The sequence below is a fragment of the Talpa europaea genome, assembly GCF_964194135.1.
Source record: "Talpa europaea genome assembly, chromosome: 2".
NCBI lineage: Eukaryota > Metazoa > Chordata > Mammalia > Eulipotyphla > Talpidae > Talpa > Talpa europaea.
In genome coordinates, this window is record NC_140068.1 from 89,246,170 (window position 1) to 89,269,309 (window position 23,140).

At 46.7% G+C, this 23,140-nt stretch overlaps 1 protein-coding gene across 2 annotated transcripts; it reads right to left on the reverse strand.

Moving 5' to 3' along the window:
• Window positions 1-3,480: 3,480 nt before the first annotated feature.
• Window positions 3,481-21,187, reverse strand: TAF8 (TATA-box binding protein associated factor 8; the record flags this gene model as incomplete). 2 transcript variants are annotated; one of them, XM_084227922.1, is made up of 8 exons in its annotated part: window positions 3,481-3,624; window positions 10,340-10,482; window positions 11,843-11,990; window positions 14,547-14,671; window positions 15,559-15,621; window positions 16,523-16,621; window positions 19,632-19,776; window positions 21,143-21,187. In XM_084227922.1, 8 exons carry the CDS (start codon window positions 21,185-21,187, stop codon window positions 3,481-3,483), a joined length of 912 nt encoding a protein of 303 aa, XP_084084048.1. The 2 variants fall into 2 exon arrangements, with proteins under 2 accessions (XP_084084048.1, XP_084084047.1); XM_084227921.1 differs by having other exon boundaries at window positions 19,632-19,788.
• Window positions 21,188-23,140: the final 1,953 nt, after the last annotated feature.

The window sequence follows — 23,140 nt, forward strand, 5'->3', positions numbered from 1 at the left end:
GGGTGGTTCTCACTTACTCAGAGTGGGAAAAAAAATCCATCCTAATAGGTTACAAACTTTCTATAACATTCTTTAAATAAAATGACAGACATGGAAAGTAGCAATGGCTGCCTGGTAGGAGTGGATGTGGTTATGAAGCTATAGCATTAAGGAGCCTTGTGGTGAAAGGAATGTTGTGTATCTTTTTTTTAAAGATTTATTTATTTATGCATACAGGAACTGGGGTATACGCCAGAGGTGCGGGGTGAGAGGATTCACCAGAGACAGAGCGGGGAACAGAACAGGTGGATTGACTGAAATACACTGCTGAGGGGAGCAGCAGGCGAGTCAGGAGAGGTCTGCTGTGCCATGTGTGTAGCTCCCTGGCTGGGGATTGAACTCGTGCTGCAGAGGCTTCAGATAGCTTCATGGGTTGCGTCTTAACCCCTTGCATCACCAGGAAGGCCCAATGTTGTGTATTTTGATTGTGCTGATGGTTCCACAAATCTACTCAAATTGCACAGATACACAGACACACACGCATACATGGGCTGGTGAAACCTGAATAAGCTCTGTGGGTTGTACCAATGTCAATTTCCCAGTTGTGATACTGCACCAGTTATACAAGATGCCACAGCTGGGAAAGACTGGTGGAAGTGGGCACAGAACCTCCCTGAACATTTTATTTTTTTGCAGTATCTGTGAATATGAAATCGCTTCAAGATTAAAACTAGAGAGATCTTGCAGAGATATGTACTGGCATCTGCATTAAATGACACAGGACTGGGATTTGCCTTAACAAATACTCCAGGAAGAAAAAAACCAAAGGAAAAAAGGTGGGAGAAACAAATGAAAGAGAATTGAAAAACATGTTGAAGGTGGGTGGACACATAGGGAATATATCTATACCTTCCTCTTTAGTGTTAAAAAAATTTCCAAAGTAGGGCCTCCCCGGTGGCGCAGCAGTTGAGCCCTGGGTTGCGAAGCTGCCCGCAGCCTCCGCAGCACCCGTTTGATCCCCGGCCGCTGGCCAGGGTCCCACATGGCGCGCAGACTTCACCTGCTGCGCCCGCTGCTCCCCTCAGCAGTGTATTTGGTCAGTCTGCCTGTTCTGCTCTTGGCTCTGGTGAATTCTCTCACCCTCCCCCGCTTCTGACTGTACCCCAGTTCTTGTATAAATAAATAAATCTTAAAAAAAAAAAAATTTCCTAAGTAAAAAGTCCTAGACAGTTCTCAGGGCACCTGAGCATACCTTTCACAGTCCAAAGGAAGGGCTTATACAGCCCTACTTCTTTACCAATTGCACCAATTTATGAATACAAATTAGGTTTGAAACTGGTAATTGTTTCATTTACAAAGTTTTTATTATGAACTTTTATTAAGAGATCATCAATTGCATTCTTAATCTGGCTCTGTTTACTACATTTTCCCTTCCAGAATCCCCCCCCCAACTTATAAAAATAGAAATTTATAAATATACAGTTAATTACACACAATTTTTACACAATAATTGGGCCAATGTTTCAAGTCAACTAACCACTATTTTCCATCCAGAACAGACTCACAGCAGCACAGCCTCTGAAGTCTCAGCAGCAGAAATGGTAACTCTTCTCCAAATCCCACTTCCTCCCCCAGACATGGCGTTCACCAGGCTTTTGTTGGCAAGAGGTACCGCAGTTGTGCCCTGCCAACTGGAACATGGCTGTCAAGAGTTGTGATGGTTTCACCCCTGCATCCACCAGAGCTCACGCCTGGACAGTATTTAAACTAGACAGGCCAACAATCACCAATAACGCAATTACAGACCCTATGGGGTCAGCACAGACCCAGTCTATGTTCAAGTGTAAGCGTTTCAGGTCACCAAATACCTGAGAAACTCTTATTTGGTCCAGTTGGGGAATCCAAATTTCTCCCTGGCACCCCGCTTCTGTTACTGGCAGCAGCTCTTTCCTTCCAGGCAGTGGGATGGAGTGCCCTAGAGATCAATGAGGCCAGAGGAACATGGGGCCTGCCATCAGGTCACATAGTTCCATACAAAAAGTTTTCAATTTCACAAGAGGATGGAAGATTAAGAGATGACCACAGAAGCCAGGTCTATGCAAAGTTCGACAGGGACTTTAGGATGCAATCCAGTGAACTCCATTATCTTATGTTAACTTTCAGGTGTTGCTGGCATTTTTCTTCCTTGGATTTGGCTTTAAAATATTTTCCTTCAGTGATCAGCCAAAGGCCATCAGCTTGTCTGGCGTCTTCCTTACACAATTGTTTTTTGGTTCAGAGGATCTTTCTCAGGAGGCAAAGAAGTTGAACAAATTCAGACCTGCTTCTGGAAGAACACACAGGCCTTCCATGCACGGCAGTCTTCCAGCAGACTGGCCAGGCTTCTCAGCTTTCAGAAGACAAGGCCCAGCCCAGCCCTCAAACCCTGACCCCGACCCCTTCCCCTACCCTATCCTTTTCCTGTTGTCTACAATTGGGTTCCTCCAACAAGTTACAACATAATATATCTGCTGCTTGAGGCTCTTGTCAGAGAAAACATCTTATATCAGGAGGGGCAGGAATTGGTGGGGGGAAGGTCCCCTGAGCACACCTTCCACAGTGGGATGCTAACTGATAAATCCCTCAAGAAAATGTTGCCCAGGTTAGGCTGTGACATCAGGGCCATCTGTTTCTAACAAAATCACCTCTGATCAGATCAACAGGGCACTTGGAGCCCAAGTGAGGAGAGAAGTAAGAATGAAGCTCTGGGACGATAAAACCAGCTGCCACAAATCGTGAGTCAGTAAAAGGGGTCCAGATATCCTGACACACAAAGCAGGCAAACAGTCTTTCTGGCAGTAAGCAAAACAAAGAGAGAGACCTTTCTTTCCTGCCATCTTCCCTGGACTTCAGGTTTCAAAGGAATCAAATCTTGTGATAATCAATGAAGTCACCAGCTGGGTTCCTATGCCCTGTATGATGGCCTGGCTGATGAAGAAAACTTAGTTATTACCTTTGTAGCTTCCTCAACCCAAATATCCAATGAGAAGAGGTCATCTTAACAGAGAGTTTGCTATTAAAATCATGCCCCATCACACCCTGGGCAGCCTCTGCTTGACCACGAAGAGGCCACTCTCTCTTCTTCCCTCGAGTGGCTAACTCCCCCTGGAGGGCGGCGTCCACATCCCTCTAACAAGGCCTGCTTCCTTCTCAGTTCACGAGAGGGACCTAGAAAGAAGAGGAATCCATGGGCCTGCCTGGTGGAGCCCTCCCAGCTATGCTTCTATGGGAGAACAACTCCAGGGCTGTGAGGGTTGGTTCCCCGGCTGCAAGACACTCAACCTCTATGGAATAAGAGGTACATATGGGAGACAGTGAGAAGAAGAAAAGGGGGAATATTTCCTCTCACCAGAGTAGCTTTCCTCAAAGTCCAGACCTACTGGTGAGCCTCTCTTTTCCGCGAAGGATCAGAGAAACCACCTTGGTTGGCCAGAGAGGCTTCTCTGCACCCCAGCCTCCAACTCACTTCTTCCTGCGGATCTTGGGTTTCTTCACAGGTCGCAGATAGGGGTTATCGATGACATTCTCCTCCCCATTCCGGCTTCCTGACAAGGAGGGATTTGGCTGCAGGACAGAGGTGTTCTCCTTCTCAGCTCCAGAATCATCCTTTGAGCAAAAGCCGAAATAAAGCAAAACACCAACGGCATAAGGAAAGAGATCATGCCCATAATACAAACAACTATCAGCATTCCTTTCATGTAGAAATTAGAAGCCCCAGGGCCACCTTCTTTCTGATGAATCTGTCTCTGCCCCAGGGAAACAAGGCCTCGGCAGCTGTAGAGGAAGGCGAGAGTGACAGCTCTGACAGTAGAATACACAAAACCCTGAATCTCGTGAGAAGACAGGGACGTGAAAGGACAGAGAACTGGTAAGGCTGGGGGACCAGAGGCAATAACTCAGATGCTTCAGGGAGGAAGCCCAGACTGTGGACAGAAAAAGAAGTACACTTGATGCCTTGCAGGACAGACACATAGGATCAGAACAAGTCACGTGCACAGGGGATCTCCTGGACCAAAGCCAATGTAAATCCTAACAGATCCACAACCCCCCCCAACCCCGCTGCCCCCGAGTCTTCAAACATCTGATACTTGCAACTTGGTACCAATGACCCTATGGCAGTAAAGGCCAGAAACTTGAGCCCTGAGGGTTTCCATCATGGTAAAGCAGAGCTGCAGGTACCAACATGGAGGCGTCATCAATAATTCTTATCTGCAACCCGTGAAGCACATCTCTTACAGCTTGCTTTCTGAGGAATGTGTGATTTGGTGAAAAGTCTCTAAATTACAAGTATTCACTATGATCCCAATTTTAAAAAGATTTTTTTAAAATCACAATGGTATGTATTCACACAAAGAAAAGAACATGATGAAATTTTAAAAACTGGGAATATGGTTGGTTGGAGTCTGGAAATATGGATGCTTGATACGCCTTTATTTATATTCTCTCCTATTTCCCAAGTTGTTTAAAATGAGCAGGAACTACAGAGGAAGCGGGGGAAGAACTCCATGTAGGTGCTGAGACCTTAATGACTACATGAGCAGAAGCGGTTGGGTTGCGCCCTCTGGTGACAGACCAGGGCCCTGCCACTGAGAGTCCTGTTTTGTAACTTGAGGCAAAAGAACAGCAGAGCAGAGGCCTGAAATGAACAGCATGGTCCCCAAGGTACAGCTGGCTTAGGACAGGGACACCACTCTCAGGTTCAATAAGCCTGAAGAAACTGGCTCACCTCCAGGCTCCCCTGCACACTGCCCACATCACCCCATCACTGCTGTTCTCTGCTGCATCCAGGGTTCCTGTGCTTTCCCTCCCCAACACCTGGTGTGACCACGAGGTGACCTTCAGTCCTCCTGGGCCTCTGGAAGAGCTCCTGACAGCCAGTGTCCCACGATCACCCTAGCTCCTGCCAGATCAGGCCCAGACACAAAATCTGACCACAACCAGATGTGCCTTGGGTATTTCGTTCGCAACCTCTTAATGGCCTACTTTTGTAACTCACCCCCTACTTCCCTGATTATTTCTCTATGGTAAGCACCCCATGTTCAAAGTTACTTAAGTTCACTTCAACCATGCCTTAAGTATTTCCTAAGATAATAAGGATGGAGGTGACACAGTTAGGGGTGCTGAAAAGACAGCAGAGATCGCTGCTAGAGTGGGGCTGCCTCCACTCAGCTCACTGTGTCTCACAGGCCAGGACATGGGTCAGTCCTTCTCCCAAGGACAGCATGAGGAAATGCCACCTTCTTGCCTCTTTCGGATGGGCAACCTTGAGATGGGGGAAGGGAGGGTAGGAAATAACAGAAATGAGTTATCAAGCTTAGATTTGTACAAAGGGGGTCAACAGAAAGGCCTGTCAGAAGTTCCTTGAGCTGGAAACGCCAGATGCAGGCAATGCCAGTGAGCTCTATCGAGACCCCTACCTGGTGTCTGCATCCAGCCTCAGCTTTTAGTATCATCCTCACTCCCACAGTTCCCAGGTACCTCTCCAGCCCTGCTGACTTACTGGCTTGCATGGCCAACTACTCACTCGACATCTCCACCTGAGTGTCAAACAGGCTTCTCAAACTTAGCATGCCGAAAACTGAGCTCCTGACCCTCCCAGTACACAAAATCTCTCTTCGTAAAGTCCTCCCCATCACAGCTGTCGGCACCTCTCTTAGCCTACAACTCCACAGTCATTCTGGCTTTTCTTTCTCTGACATCTCACATCCAATCTGTTAGGAAAACTTCTTTGCTTTTCCTTTAAAATACAGGCAGAGGGCCTCCCCGGTGGTGCAGCGGTTGAGTGCTGGGCTGCAAAGCTGCCCGCAGCCTCTGCAGTACCTGTTCGATCCTCGGCCGCCGGGTGAGGGTCCCACATGGCGCGCAGACCTCTCCTGCTGCCCGCTGCTCCCCTCAGCAGTGTACTTCATCACTCTGCCTGTTCTGCTCTCCGCTCTCTGCTCTGGCTCTGGTGAATTCTCTCACCCTCCTGCGCTTCTGACTATACCCAGTGCTTGTATAAATAAATAAATAAATCTTTAAAAAAATATATAAAATAAAATACAGGCAGAATCTGACCAACTCCACTAGGTCTACTGTAGCCGCCCTGAGGGGACCCACCTCTGGCTCTCTCGTTCAGATGCCGTAATTGCTTCGTAACTGATGCCCCACTCCTGTCCATTCTCATGGCAGCAGCGGCCCCTGAAGATATGTCCCTACTCTGCTCCACACTCCCCATAACCCCAAGTCACCCAGTGAAGAGCCAGTTTGTAAAACTGCCTAAAAGACCCTACCTGACCTGACTCCTTCCTCCTCTCCCCAGCCTCCCTCAGCCATAGCCACACTGGCCTCCGGGCTGTTCCCTTTCCAGAATACTCTTCCCTAGACAGCCACATGGTTCACTCCCTCAGCTCCTTCAAGCTTCTGCTCAAGTTCCCTTCTCAGTGATGTCTTCCTCCAGCACCCTGTTTAAATCAAAACCTCCACCCTTCTACCTGGGTCTTTCCACTGTTCCCGTCCACGGCACTTTCATGTAAGCTTTCTAATGACTTCTTCATGTTAGCGCGACAATCTCTCCCTCACTGCCAAACACAGGCTCCCAAAAGGCAACTGTCTTCTTTGTTCTGTTCATCAATGTGTCCCCAGCACCCAGAACAGTATCCAGCACACACTAGGTACTGAATAAATGCCTGCCGAGTAAATGGTTGTGGTCGGTTTACAAAGGAGTAGAAGTTCAGACACTGAGGTCACCTGCAGAAGGCAGAGAGTTCAAATGTCTGAGGAAAAGACGTTCTACTATACACTAACTTAAAACGAATACTCCTTTATGTTCAAGCACACGGAGGAACCAGGACCAGGTTAACCATAGCAACTATCTAACATCAGTAGGTAGCTGACAGCAGACTGTCCTTGAGAGAGGCAGTGTCAACCACAGATGAAATCCTAATTTTAATACCAACTCACTGTAACAATGTCTATAAAGGCTAAAAATAAAACCACCTAAATGTTCACAGGGACCTGGTTAAATTAAATGGCGTCCACACAACAGGATGCCACAAAGTGGTGAGCGATAAAGAAGTTCCTTGTATGGAATCACCAAGATTAATCGATAAGGAAAAAAAGCCAGGGGAAAACCGTGGGATTTGTTATTTGTGTTTAAAACAATAAAATACAGTGTCTCTGGGACACACCAGAGACTGGTACCACTGGCTGCAGTGTGGAGACAGGGAACGTCTGATTGGAGAAGAATCATCACCATACATCTTTTTGTACATTCTGAATTTTTACACACATTCTGAATTTGCCAGACCAACAAAAGAACAAGTCCAAGCAATCGCATATAAATTTTTTAGAATCCTTTTCTTGGAATCTTTTTAATTTAATTTAATTTTTTAACAGATTATGTGGTTAAGACAGTAGGGGAGGGAACAAAGGTGCCATGAGCGCTGTGTGCCAGGCCCTCTCTTCCCCAGGAGGTAGGTGCTCCTATTTCTATTTGTATGTGTGAGGAAACATTCAGATGCTGGCTTACATGAAGAAAGTCACCTATCTGGAAAGGAGCACAGTCTGAATTCCAGGTCAGTCTGACTCTGAGGGTCACCCCTCTTTGCTGTCTGGCTTAGCCCCTCAGTATCCAGGAGTCCTTAGGCAGCCCCTGCATTCTCTCATCCTCAGTTCACTCACCGCTGTGACCTCACTTTTATCATTACCTGGATTGTTCAAAAACACATCTGCAAGCCCTTTAACTACATTGTACTTACAAATGTCTGGTGACATCTGCTTGGAAGATTCCTCCTCATAAGGTGAACCTCCTTTCAGTCCATGATCCAGTCATCCTATCTCAGACCAAATGAACTGAATTCAAAACAGAAGCGGAGAGTAACAAGTTCCTCAGCTTTATGTAAGGCCATAGGCTCCCAGCCCTAATTCTCAAAGAAATAATTCAACATTAACGAAATGAGCACAAGCAAGGAAGACCTTCAGCGAATAACTGAGACAGCACACGTTGGCCATCCTGGAGCTGCTGGCTGTATTCGGCATCGCATCACAGAGACCAAAGAACACTCGGCCCAACTACAACTACTACAGCATTTTTTGCTTAAAAGCCAGGACTGATCTTAAAGGATGGCGGAATGATGTAACCTGACAATAGGGGCCTGTATGCTTTAAAGGCATTAGGGCTTCCAGCAGTCCTGTGACTCCAATTGGTACTTTCTCTCCCAAAAGGTAGAAGCAAGAATGGCTTAATCCTTTACAACACTTGAAAAGCAGAAAAGAACACCCACAGGTCCCCAAGGGCACATCTCACCCTCTCTGTCTCAGTGCCCACATACACTAACTCATAGCCTAGGTGAGACTAAAGTGGCTAACCCCTCCATTTGGGCACTAGATCCCCATGCCTTCTTACCTACCAAGGAACAACGTTCCAAATGTTTCTCGTTTTCCTGCATCAATTTCCCCCTCCACCAGATCATTCCTATCAGCATATAAACACTCTGTTCTTTTGTCTTAAATAAAAACACTTCCCTTAACTCCTTCATTTTCACCCTTCAGTTACTGCTCCATTTCTCTTTCTTTTTACAGCAAGATTCCTTGAAATGATCACTTATGTAAGTGCTGTCCAATGGAACTTTCTCGGATTCTATAAATGATCACATCTGTACTGCCCCGATGGCAACTAGACTAAATAACTGAATTTTTAGTTTTATTCCTATTAATTATAATTACAGCCACATGTGGCTAGCAGCTACTGTAATAGACAGTGCAAGTTTATACTCACCAACTACAATTTCTACTCCCCCATTCTCTGTGAATTTGCTCCAGGTTCTTGCTCTCATTCTTACTGAAGTTGCTTGTCAAGGACACAGAATGCATTCACATAGCCAAATCTCAGGGACGGATTCTGTTCTCATGTTACTGTAACTAACACAGCTTTTAAAACAGCTAATCATTCTTTGTTCCAGAAACACTTTCCTCTATTAGTCCCCAGGACACCATGTTCCCCCACTTCATCTCCCACCTCTCTGCTATGCTTTCTCTATCGCCTCGAGCTCCCACTTTCCTTTCCCTCTAAATAGTAGGTATCCCAAGAATCAGTCCCTGCACCTCTTTTTTATCCTCACTTGCTCCCTAGGAGAGCTCATCTACTCTCATCTGCATGCTGAGGATGCCCCAATTCACTTCAGTAGCCCTAACAGCTCTTTGAACTCCCAATGCTCACAACCACCCTACCACCTGATATCACCCCCTGGAGGGCTAATATGCATCTCCAATTTAACTCCTCTAAACCTGGACTCCTGGCATCCCCCACCCACCTGTTCCACTCAGTCTTCCCTACCCTGGCTGATGGTTACGCCACTTTTTGTTGTTCAGGCAAAAAGCCTTGCAGTTCTCTCTGACTCTCTTTTTCTCCTACATCCATTCTGCCAGTTGGCTCTGCTCTGAAAACAATCTAGAATTTGACCAAATAACTTTCTGATCATGCCTCATCACCTTCACTTTGACCACCATCTCTTAGTTTAGTGCAACACCCTCCTCACTGCTCCCTCTGCTGCTGCCTTTCTTCCCTAGGGTCTCCCCTCAAACGGCACCATGACTGAGCCTGCCAGGAAAGCCACACCAGCGCCTGGCCCTCCCCTGCTCAGCGCTTCTACCGCTCCCCATCTAACTGAGAAAATGCCTAGGTGTGTAGTATAATTTTTAAAATTGGATTCCCCACATGCTTTCTGACCTTATTCCCTGCTACCTCCCCCTTGGCCACGCCACCATGGCCACCCTGATGGCTCTGTTGTTCTTCAGCACTGCAGGCAAGCTCCACCTTTACATTTGCTGCTCTCTCGGAGAAAAGGTCTACTCCCAGATAGGTGCAAGCTTTGTTTCCTTTAGGCCTTTACTCAAAGGTCAACCTCTAAATGAAAAATGATGTAAAAAATATATAAAATAAAATAAATTGGCAAAAAAAAAAAAAAAAAAGGTCACCTGCTCAGTTAACCTATCTAATAACCTTCCCCCAATGCCCATACCTAATTCCTAGCTTCGAGTTTATTATTTTTCCTTAGCTTCAGGAGAGCAGGAAATTTCATCTAATTTGTCTCCACTAATTCCCCACAGTTGGCTCTGGCAGGCATTCAGTATTTGTTGAATGAATAAGTGCCTAGGATACGGACTTAGGTCGCAAGGTGGAGATCAGGTCACACGTGGATGCTCCTAAGTTCATCGTGCAAGCCCCTAACATAAAACCAGAGACCTGTGATAGGTCACATTCAATTCCCAGGGTGGCAGACTGAGAGCAGTGTGGACTAGTTCTCAGAGTACTCTGAAGCATGAAAAAGGGAGGACCCACCGTGCTGATATGAAGAGGAAGGTTCTCTGTATCTGTCTGTTCATCTTGCTCTGAGGAATCCGTCTCTTCCATTTGTTGCATCTCCAGCTCAGATGGAAGAAGAGCTGTCAGGTAGGGGATGGTGAAAGGTCTGGCAGCAATCACTGGGAAATTGGAAGAGAGGCACAATTCCACTGTCATGGAGTCCTTGCCGCTGGCCTAGGGCCTGACAACAGCTTAGTGAGCAGCACCACATGACAATAAAGGTTAATGCTTCAAGCACTTATCCTGGGCCAGGCAATGTCCCACAGACTTCACACTTGCTATCTTTAACCCTCCCCTGTGCCCTATTTCAGGACAATTACCAATTCCTTTGCACAGAGAAGGAGCCTGAGGCCGAGGGTAAGTGACTTCTCCAACCATAAAGTGGCAGAGTGGGATATGATCTCCAACAATGGTTTCAGAGCTTCACTTTTACCAGATACAGAATTAGGACTGAATCTGAGCAAAATATCCACTTACTTATCTTGTACCCCAGGTCAGTTTAACCTTCTAAGCCTCACTTCTAGAATAGAGAAATTGGTTCCTTCAGCGAAAAAACTCAAGTTCAAAAACTACACTTGAGAACTCTCCTTGAATGTTTATCCACTGAGCTAGAAGGCACTTCAGAGAAACCAGTTCCAGTTCTTCCAAAAAACATTGAGGATAAAAAGAACTTATTGATAATAAAAAAAAATTTAAGAGGAAGTCTCTGTGTACTTCTATGATGGAATTGTTATCAGGAGACACACTATTTTACAGGAGACACATTATTCTTAATGTGTCTAGGTTTAAAATCAGCAAGAGCCAAGTTTGAATGCTACCTACTTGCTGTGTGACCTGAGGCAACTTACCTCATTTCTCTTCCCTATAAATCCGGCTTCCCTACAATGGAGGTGGTAATAGTTCCTAAATGTTCAGGAGACTGGTGGGGAGGAGCCCGATATAATGTGAATGATTAGCACAGCGTCTCGCACTTAATAGCTGTTAGCTGCAATTATTCCAGAGCCAGGCACAAAGAGTAGAAGCTTGATGACCAAATTGATCTCCCTGTTCACCTCTGGAAAAACTGAGGCCTATTCATGAAGTAACTTGGCCACCCAGATGAATGGCAGTGCTACAAGGAGACAGTAAATGAGATGCCCCTGTGAGAGGACACTGTGAAGGGCAGAGCCTGGCAGATGTTCTGCAGCTGCCCTGGCCCCTGACGCCGGTGTCTCTTCTGTCTGAGACTCACTGATGCCTGGGGCTCAGTCACACATGAGGTTAACTCAACATACCTCAAGCGGCTAATCCCATTATTATTTCGGAGTCATCAGTTAGGGACAGGGCCCTTGAGATCTGAGAAAGGAGTCAGAATTTTGAAGAAGAAGCTGCACCCAAGAAAAGGACAAACCTTACGTTTCTTTCTACCAGGCTGAGAGAAAGAGAAGACAGTGATTTTCTCAAAAGTAAGACAGGGCTTGGCAAGGGGAGAGCTCTCACATGGAAACGTGCTGACGTCGTCTTTGAAAAGACTCTGAGTCTCCCCCGTCTTGGCCATAAATCGGGTGAGCGCCCGCTCCACGTCCCGTCTCTGGGATGCAGCCTTCTCCCGCAGCACCTGGTAGTCCGACACAGGCTCCCGATATGTCTAAAAAGAGAACAGCAAAGACACAAGAGTTAGGCCCACAGGTCATTCTGCTCTGCTCCTGTCCCTGCCTTGCTGTTGCTGTGTCCTTCTACCCTTTACTCCTAAATGGCCTGCTACTGTCATTTAGAGCAGAGGGCCCCAAAGGGCAGTGGAAAGGCAGAAAGAAAGATGTAACTACCATTAAAATTTGTTTTTAATTTTAAAATGTAAGAAACGTATAAGTATTTAGTGACTGTCCTGGGCCTTCGTTTAGTTCCCATGACAGCTGACTGCAGGCACAGGACACGTCCTGAAGAAAAGTGGGAATCCTGGGCAAGGGAGCCCCGACAGGGACCACCTTGTTCCTTCAGTGTAATGTGACATCCTGCAGCATGTGCACGGCTGCTTCAGTGGGTTTGTGGATTGCAGTATCTTGTTTCACCCTCTCAAAAATGCACGTGTTGTTCCAAAAGACTGCCTCAAATGACTACAGACTGAAGCTGCTAACATCAGCACAACTGAAGTAAATGGCAGGTCTCACCCTCCTGCTCTTTGGGGAGTGAAAAGAGATCGTGATCTACTCAGAACAAGAAGTCAGCCAAAATATTTTAAATTGTGATGATAAAGGTGACATTTTAAACAATGACCCCAAAAGTAACTACTCTTCATTAACATGGAGATAGATGTCTCGATATAGGGCTTTCAAAGGAGGATATGGGGACATTTCTACTATGTCCCTGTACAGGCCCCACATTTTTACTTAAACACAGAGACAGGATTTTTCTGGCTTGTTAAGAATCTTCCCAAAACGGAGAAGTGAGGAGATTTTGAACAAACTTGTTAGAAATGTTAAAATGCCAGTTTTATAATTATTTTAAAGACGAATGTCTGGCATTCAAAAAGTAATTAATTTCAATAGATAAATTTTAACAAAATTCATCAAATTTAGTTTTATGACTTAAGCATAATGATGTACAAATCTTTGTAATATATATTTCTCAAAGATGACAGCCATTAAAGTATTTAAATAAACTGATCTTAGAATCAGAACTCCAGCTTTATTAGTCTAAAGAATTAAACCAAGTTCCAAAAAATAAAAAGCAAACAGAGAAGGGACAAAGTCGTTCCAAACCTTTAATAAGAGTCAGATTATCTTTAATGTATACTATATTATTCATATAAATAAGTGAGCATATACTGAAGTATGTGCGTAATTTTTTTGCCGATATTGATACAGTAAAAAAGTCAGGGACTGTTAAGGGTTGAATTGTGTGCTCCTTACAAAAGTTATGTTGAAGTCCTAACCCTCAGAAAAGGGTTATTACTTGGAAAGTCATTTCACATGTAGTCAGTTGAGGTGAGATCATGCTGGAATAGGGTGGGTCCCTAATCCAACCGGACTGGTGTAATTTTATAAAAGGACTGTCACATGAAGACAGACACAGAAAAAAACAAATGAAGGCAGACATTGGTGTGAAGGAGACTACCATAGATTGCTACAACCACCAAAACTACAAGTGGCAAGGAAGGGTTCTCCTACAGTTTGTAGAGGGAGCAAGACCATGCCGACATCTTGATTTTGGATTTCTAACCTCTGGAACTAAGACAATAAATTTCTGTTGTTTTAAGCCACTGAGTTTGTGGCACTTCATTTCCACAGCCCTAGGACACTGAGACAGAGACTATAGATCAAGAGCAATGGCTGTGCTGCTTCTGTTCTTCTTCTCTGTCCTTCCCCACAGCCTCAGATACGGAGAAAAGTCCTGGAGAACTTGCCTTAACAGTTGGCACAGTGGCCATTATCTGCACCACATACAGTGTGTACAGGGGACAGAGGAAGTGTATGGAAGACCTTGGGGACTCTTCTGCACACCACACCTTCCCGTGGGGAAGTGAAACTGCTAGCCCAGCAAACAGAACAGCGTGAACCACCGAGGACAGCTCAACTCATCCTCAAGGAGACCTAGAACTCAGAGTTCTGATAAGTTCTATTTCATGATACTACTATGTTTTGTAAGACCTTTCCCCAGATTTCTATGATGGAAAGTTGGGGAAACTCACCAAAATACACACCAAACAACACAGGTTACCTGTAATCCCACTAAGAACTACTACAAACACTTGGTGGATTATCCTTCCAGTCTCTTCTCCATGAGGCTAGGCACTTTTGTGTTTTGGTGGAAGAGGCAAAACTGATGCTGACTTCCATCTCCTTGTTAATTCTCCTTTGCCAGACTGTTTCCCAATAAGGAAAGACACTCCAAGTTCTGTTACAATGTTGAATTGTGTCCCCCTTACAAAAGCAATGTTTAAGTTCTAACCCTCAGAACAGGTTAGGTGGCATGAACTCACCCCAACATTTCTGTTGCTTTAAGCCACTGAGCTTGTGGCACATCATTTCAGCAGTCCTAGGACACTCATACAAAGACTACAGGTCAAGGGCAATAGCTGTGTGGCAATTACCTTGTCACCACAAACTCTGGGACTCCAGCCTGACAGTAGGAATGGACTCTGTGCTTTGCATCAGTCCTGTCCCTCTTCCTTCCCCTCAATTCCCCGCATGACCTTGTCACTCACCGGAGTTTTGATGTAGGTATGGGGGTCGGGGAACTCGGGAAAATGGCTGGGGATGTGCGGTGGGTGGGGTCGGTTCTGCCCTGCAGTGAGGGCCTTGGGAGTCACTGGCTGATTAGTCACTGGAGCTGCAACAGAGTCACAACTGGTTATTTATCCACCCAAGGCTTTAGATATCTCCTCAAACCCTACCTTTTTCAAACATTGGACCTCAATGTTCTATGTAACAGGCACTTTTTACTTCTATCAGTAAAAGGTCTTTAGTGGCTTAAAAACCTGAGACAGTCACCCCAAGCCCTGCTGGATGACTGAGTGACACTGGGCAGCTAAGTGTGACATAAAGATGATGCCCAGGCGCTAAGGGGTCAATTGCTTTAATTCTCTTTCCACAGACCCTAGATAACAAAGGCATACAATGGGCCAGTGTAAGGAAGCGTAGGCCTCTTGAGAGGGAAGTTCTTAAAAAGATGCCTGCAGGAAAATCATGATGGGCGGGGATAAAAATCTAGTGAATTTTCGCTGGGTCCAACAAGCCCAAACTTGTCATATCCTGCTCAGTTTATCTGAGGCAGAGGTCTTCAAACCTTTTGTGTAAAGGCACTGATAGCAAATATTATAGGTTTTGCAAATCCCTCAGTCTATTACAACTACTTAACTCTGCCATTAAAGCACAAAAGCAACCAAAGATGGTAAGTAAATATTGCTGTTTTCATATAAAAACAGGCAGCAGGCTGTGTCGGGCCCACAGGCCACAGCTGACCCTTGATTTAAGGAAGAACAAGAACTTTCACATTTTTTAAATAGCATTAATTACTCTACTGGGCCATAGCACAACTTCTCAGCGACAGTTTACCTTTCTGGTGACTGAACTTCACATCTTAATCCTACTAGTCCAATAAAGATCACCCTGTAATAAAGTCAAATACTAGCACACCCACCCCTGCCCTAGCTAATTGATTCAGTCCATAAGCATAAGTCGGGCACTTACTGAGTACCTCAGTTCAAAGTCACTTACGGGCAGTGATGACCATCCTTTGGGATCGTTTTGCATAAGCAGGGAGAGTGTCCACATTGAATCCTAAGAAACAGGAAACCAAAAATCACTGCCCAGACCACTGAATATTGAACATGGAAAGAGAGCGATGCTGTGGACAAACAGCTTAAACTCCAAACTCAAGAGCTTTGTTGCCACTCAAAAGAATCTCCAGCAGAATTCTCCGATAGGGAGTTAGCAGGTCCCTTAAATAGGAACCCTCTTGTGATTGAGAGAGTGAGATACCTTTAACAGTCTCGAACTAAAAGCAAACCAAGAGACATGAGGGAATTCAAGAACACTGAGAAGTCGTGGCTGACTCCTGGGATTCCTCTCTCATAACTCCCGCTCAGCTGCTTTAAAGAACTGGAAAGTGGGGGCCTCCCTAGCGGTGCAAGGGGTTAAGCACAGTGCTGTGAAGCTGTCCACAGCCTCTACAGCATGAGTTCGATCGCTGGCCGGCCAACATGGCGCAGCAGACCTCTCCTGACTCGCCCACTGCTCCCCTCAGCAGTGTACTTCAGTCTAGCTGCCTGTTCTGTTTCCTGCTCTGTCTCTGGTGAATCCTCTCACCTCCCGCATCTCTGGCCTGTACCCCAGTTCTTGTATGCATAAATAAATACATCTTTTTTTAAAAATTAATTTATTTATTTATACAAGAACCAGGGTATAGGCCAGATGCGTGGGAGGGTGAGAGGATTTACCAGAGACAGAGTGGGGAACAGAACAGGCAGACTGACGAAATACACCGCTGAGGGGAGCAGTGGGTGAGGCAGGAGAGGTCTGCCACACTAAGTGGGACCCTCACTGGCAGGCCCGGGATTGAACCGGCGCTGCAGAGGCTGTGGACAGCTTCACAGTGCTGCGCTCAACCGCCTGCACCACCAGGGGAGGCCCAACAAATAAATCTTTAAAAAAAAGACCTGGAAAGCGCAGACGTACTCACCCATCTCAACAAGAGTAACCACAATATCTGACAGTGTGGGCTGGGTCCTGGCTGTGTGCTCACAGTAAGACTTGGCACTCCTCCCAATCTCTGAAATGTCTAGGAAAGGATCAAAGGCACAGAGTCTTAGTCTCAGTTTCCAGAAAGTTAAACAAAGAATTACCACATGAGCTAGCAATTTCACTCCCAGATATACCCCCAAGAGAACTGAAAGTGGGGACTCCAAAAGATACTTGTACACCAGTGTGCACAGAAGCAGAACTCACAGTAGCCAAAAAGTGGAAACAACCCAGTGTACAACAGATGAATGGGATAAGAAATGTAGCATGGGGGCCTCCTTGGTGGCTCAGCACTATGAAGCTATCAGCAGCCACTGCAGCATAAGTTCAATCCCCAGGCAGGGAGGTGACCCACATGGCACAGCAAACCTCTCTTTTCTCGAAAGCCCACTGCTCCCTCAGCAGTGTATTTTAGTCAGTCTGCCTGTTCTGTTCCCCACTCTGTCTCTGATGAATCTTCTCACCCCTTGTTCCTGCACCTCTAGCCTACACCCCAGTTCTTCTATGCATAAATAAATCTTTCAAAAAAAAAAAGGTAGCATGTACATACAACAAAATATTAATTGAGCCTTCAAAAGGAATGAATCTGACATATGCTACAACACTGATGAACCTTGAAAACATTATGCTCAATAAAACATGTCACATACAAAAGTCAGTTATCTTAGGAATCCACTTAAATGAGGTACATATCAAAAGAAAATTCACAAAGATAAAAAGTAGATTAGAACTTACTAGGGGTTGGGGGGATGGGACTGGGTAGTTACTATTTACGTATTTTATTATGTATAAAATACACTGCTGAGGGGAGCAGTGGTCGAGACAGGAGAGGTCTGCTATCAGTTAGCTCCCTGGCTGGAAATTGAACTCATGCCCCAGTGGCTGGCGATAGCTTGATAGCGCTGAGACTTTAACCCCTGCGCCACTAGGGAGGCCTAAATCTGGTATCAAAAGTTCTAAACATCAGTTCTAGAAAGCAACCTTGCCCCAGACAATGCCCTTCCTTAGGCAGCCCACATTTAGTGACTGGTCAGGCTAGGGTCCGGAGGGAGGGCCTTCTCAGTCTGATGTGGGATAAGGCAAGGGTTAATAACTACTCCAGAGCTCTCACAGAATTGGCCAATTTTCTGCATAGCTTCCACTGCAGTTCAACTTCTCCCTCTACCTAAATCTTTCTCTCGCTTCCATTCATAGCTATTGCTCCCCACCTAAAGCCTGAAATTCTCTCATTTCTCATCTTAAAAAAGAGCCCAACAGGAAAATGCACTGTATATGCAGAAACGTCTAGGTGAGCCTATTCTACTAAATCTCAAGATATTTTCTTTAAAAACTATTTTTTTGGGGGGGTGGGAGGACCTCCCTAGTGGCCTAGGTGTTAAGTCTCAGTGCTATTAACACTACAGCCTGAGTTTGATCCCAGGCAAGGAAGCTAGCCCACATATGGCACAGCAGACCTCTCCTATCTCGGCCGCTGCTCCCTTCAGCAGTGTATTTCAGAAAATCAGCCTGTTCTGCTCCTCACTCGGTCTCTGGTGAATCCTCACCCCCTGCACCTCTGGTCTAGACCCCAGTTCTTCTACACACACAAAAAGTGTTTTTTTTCTTTCCCATTCTGTAAAACTTATCCACCCTCACTCTATATCACACAATATAGCATTTGATTATATAAAATGGTAGCATGTGGGGTGATTCTGGAAGAAACGGGAGTACAACAGAAAATGGGGAAGCAAAAGAAGCAAGGAAGTATGTGTCTGTAAAGCAAATGCTGCAATCTCAGAAATCAGTGGCTTAAAGAAAAGGATAAAGCCTAAAAGGAAAGGAAAAAAAGGGTCCCACTCATGGAAAGAGAAGTCACCAATACCCTTACTCATTCTTCCAAGATAAAACATAGCTAGTCCCACCTTACTACCTCCTGGTTGATGCTAACTTTATCAATTCCTCCAATACAGCCAATCTGGATTTAGTGCAGTCAATCTGTATGCCAAGTGTATCCCTGGTATAACTGTGCAGCTGCTGAGACTGAGAAATTGGGGTATAAGTATCTTGTATCCCCATCTTTTTAAGCCACAGGTACAACATTGTGCGGCTGCCCCATGATTTTCGAGTTTTTTGATTCTAATTCTTTTAAGACACAATTCCTCTATTTTCCTACAACCAACTTTCTCTACTGGCAGTTATTAACATACTATAGCATGAACAATGTTATTCTACTCACCTATTTGCTTTGTTATATGAGCTGAGTGTTGTTAAATAGACACTCCTATTTTGATGTTGTTTTGAAAATGATATTTTGTATCATTTAAAATTTTGTTGCATCTTTTTTTTTAAAGATTTATTTATTTATTTATTTATTTATTTATTTATTTATTTATTTATTTATACAAGCACTGGGTACAGTCAGAAGCGCGGGAGGGTGAGAGAATTCGCCAGAGCCAGAGCGGGGAGCAGAGCAGGCAGAAGGACCGAAGTACACGGCTAAGGGGAGCAGCGGGCGGCAGGAGAGGTCTGTGGGACCCTCCTCCAGTGGCAGGGGAGCAGCCGGGGATCGAACCAGCACCGTGGAGGCTTCGGGCAGCTTTGCAACCCAGAGCTCAACCACTGTACCACCAGGGAGGCCCTGTTGCATCTTTTTATAAATCAGATAATTGCTTACATTAAAAATGGTAGCATTTCTTTTGTGGGCATTAATCCTGACTCTCCACAAAACTCTTAAGTCATTTGAGCGTAGAAAGCAAATGGTGATAATAACAGCACTTACAAGTCATCAAGAGCTTATAATGCTCCCAGCATCAAATGTTTAATGTATGTATCTCACTTCATGCATAACTCCATGAAGCGCAAATAATTATCTCACTTCACAAGTAAGGAAATGAGGTTCAAGGAGTTTAGTGACCTGCCCAAGCTATTAAGTGGCAGACAAATGACTTATATCCAAGTCTATCTGATTCTAATTTTTTTATGCTCTCCTTCTTCTTAAACCCTCTCCAACAATATCATAATGCAGGACACACAACGTATATTTAGAAGGTCTAATGTTTCCCAGTACTCACAACTTTGCAGCATCTCTGTCAAGGTTTCCACGGATGCTTTCTCAGCACTCTCAAAGCCTGCTTCAGTCAGCAAGGAGCTCACAACCACTTGCAGAGTTCGCCTCCGGGCCAGATGGTAGTTATCAGCAGGGTTAGTGGACTGTTTACTTCCAGATCTCTGTGAATCAGCAACCCAGAAAGAGAGAATTTTCATCCACAGGACAAGGATGTAACCACATAGTTCACACATAATGACAAGCAATGGTGATTTTGCTAAATACTTAACTATTAATGCCTAATAACATGTGACGTCCCGGATGTGTAGACTTAAGATCTTGGTTCAGTAATCACCTAGCATCTAGGATACTCTAAATGCGAAGACAGTCTTTCTGCCTAACATAAAGCTTAGAATTCCCGGGCTTCCGCTGGTGGTGCGGGAGGTTGAATGCAGCGCTGTGAAGCTGTCTGCAGCCTCTGCAGCGCGGATTCGATCCCGGTCGGCCGGCGAGTGGCCCATATGGCGCAGCAGACCTCTCCTGTCTTGCCCACTGCTCCCCTCAGCAGTGTATTTCTTCAGTCTGCCTGTTCTGTTCCCCGCTCTGGCTCTGGTGAGTCCTCTCACCTTCCCGCGCAACTGGTCTGTACCCCGGTTCTTGTATGCATGAATAAATAAATGTTTAAAAAAAAACCTTACAATTCCCATAACATAAAATGGCTGTTTATTTTCTATTTTAATAGATAATCAGAAAATATAGCTGAAAAAACATGCACGATTAAATTTATGCCCATCGGGCCTCCCCTGGTGGCGCAGCGGTTGAGCGCTGGGCTGCGAAGCTATCTGCAGCCTCTGCAGTGCCGGTTCGATCCCCGGCTGCCGGTGAGGGTCCCACATGGCGTGACAGACTTCTCCTGTCGTGCCCGCTGCTCCCCTCAGCAGTGTACTTCGGTCCTTCTGCCTGTTCTGCTCCCCACTCTGGCTCTGGTGAATCCTCTCACCGTCCTGCACTTCTGACTGTACCCAGTGCTTGTATAAATAAATAAATAAATCTTTAAAAATAAATAAATAAATTTATGCCCATCGCTCCCCCACACAAAAAATAACGTCTCTCTCATTCCACCCATCGCCACACCATCTCACTAAGGAAAATTAAAACAAACACAGGATGCTGAACATAGGAGGGCAAAGGATAACAGGTCAGAGAATCAGGAAAGCTAAATATTTTGAAACGGGAATCCCTCCCAACCTCGGCTGGCCAATAAAAAGGCGCAAACGGCCGCTTAGCACCAATCAGGAGGTGTTCCGGGTTCCCAACCCCCTCAACAGGGACGAGCCAATCAGCACCCAGGCTCCCAACTCAGGAGGCCGCCGCCAAGTCCCGAGGAGGGGGGGCAAGTCCGACCTGAAAGACCCTCCTCTACTCGGAGCTCATGATGGGGTTGGCCCTCTGGGTATGAGCTGGCTGCCCAGGCTAGAGGAGAGTTAAAGAATGCCCGGACTCCCTTGGCTTCCGCCCCACACCTCCCGCCCTTACCGTTCCGGAGCCGCCGGCCCCGGCAGTAGCCGCCGCGTCGGCCATTTTGCTCTGGCGTAATGTGCGCGAGCGCAGGGCAGGATGGGACTTGTAGTCGTGGGGCGGGGATGAGGGGCGGGGCGACAAGAGAAAGGGGCGGGGCGCGCCCAACCAGGTTGTGCGAATCCTTGCGGGGCAGGGGGATGTGTCTGGTGACCCCGGCGCGCGTGACCCTCTGGGAGCTGAGGGTCCTTCGGTCCCCTGTGACCTCGGAATTAATCAGGAAAACGCGCCCTCGATTTAATACCTGTTTCAAGATGAAACTGTTTCTCACAGAGTATTTCCCTGGAATGATCCGAATTTACCTGATTGTTAGCAGCCCCTGGTGGGCCCAGCCCGGAGAGTCTCCCAAGCAGGAAATTTGAGGAAACGCTATTTTGTGCGGAGAGCCCCGCATTCCACCAGTGGCCCACAAGGAACTAGTGGATCTAACCAGCTAGTCCAGGACTTCCACCGCACCCCGCTGCCACCTCGTACCCCAGGTGATGCGGGGCGCGCCGCGGGGCGCAGGCGGCGGATGCTGTGTCCCTGGCCGCCTTAGTCCCAGAGCTTTGCGGTCACTTGGTGCCTGTGGCTTTCACCCCTTCGAGGGTCCTCAGGTGGGGCCCTCTTCATTCCCCGTCTGCGGGTGCCCAGCGGGACACGCTCCAGGTTGGAATCCTTCGCCAGCTGTGGGACCTACCCTCACTGTGCCTCAGTTTCCTCTTCTGTGAAAGGGTAAGACTGATAGCGGGGAAGAAATAAGCTAATGATCAGGGTCTGTCACGGTGCCAGAGGTATTACTAGAAGTCACGAAGCAGCGCCTGGTTGTTTATCTCCTGCGAGTCCCAAGGCTGAGCTGCACGTACCCGGCCCGCAGGAGTCTGCAAACCTGGGCCTGGGAGGTGCTCACCTAGGGAGCGTGGGGCGGGGTCTGCAGGCTGGGGGCTCCGGGCTGCGCCTGAGGAGTCAGAGCCCAAACTTTGTCTGCGCTGAGCGCCCAACCCCTTTGTCTCCCCCGCCCCCGAGTCCCCACTTCCTGCCCTGCTTTAAACTCGGGATCCGCGGCGCCGCGACGGCTTTGTAAACACGCCGCGCCTGCTGGGTGGAGACTGGTTCTGTGGGGGAGCTTTGGGGAGGGGTGCACGCCCCTCTTTGCGGCTGGAGGTTGCGACCCTCCTCTCCTCCCCACACCTCGCCCAAGACTGGGACCAGATGCGGCGAGAAGAGACTGTCTGCTGTCAAGATCGATGCTACGGGGGGCTCACCTGCCTAGGAGGTAGGCTTGAGGGCTGGAAAAGCCAAGATTTGTGGGTTAGTCACTGTGATCACCCCCTCCTCTGGTCAAGGTTCAGCCTGAGCTGCTGGATGGGAACCAGAGTTGGGTGGATTAAGCGGGTCATCCTTTCCTCGTGACCTCCCATTGGCCCCCAAAACTCTACTCACTTTTCGTCAGAGTAACAGAAACAAACCCAAGCTCTGAACCCTCTAGCTGACCTGCAAGTCTAGTGACTTTGCCAGATCGTGGTAGTCATTTCTCTTCTGAGATAAGGATGGGAGGTGAGTGGAAGGTAGTACCAGTGTGGGCAGTGAGCCTTTGGAAGGATTGGAAGGAGCCCGGGTCCCCCAGTGTTCATCCCTCTGTGGTGTCTGATATGTACCACCTGTGATGGTCCTAGCCTCTTCCGTGTCTTTGAAAGTGTGCACAAAACAAGAGGAATAAGTGAGGTTGCTGTTGCTCAGGGAACATTGAGTGACTCATTTGCTAATGTTGATGGAGCATCTACTCTGTGTCTGGTGTTGTACAGGATGCTGAGAGTGGAGAGATGTTATTCATCCACAGCTAGTATGGGTCACCAAACAACAGAGATGAGAGGCCAAGTGGGCTGTTGGGGGTGACTGGGAAGACTTCAGAGAGAAGAGGACATTTGAATTGGGCCCTGGGTGAATATTTCACCAGGTAGAGAAGTGGTAGGATAT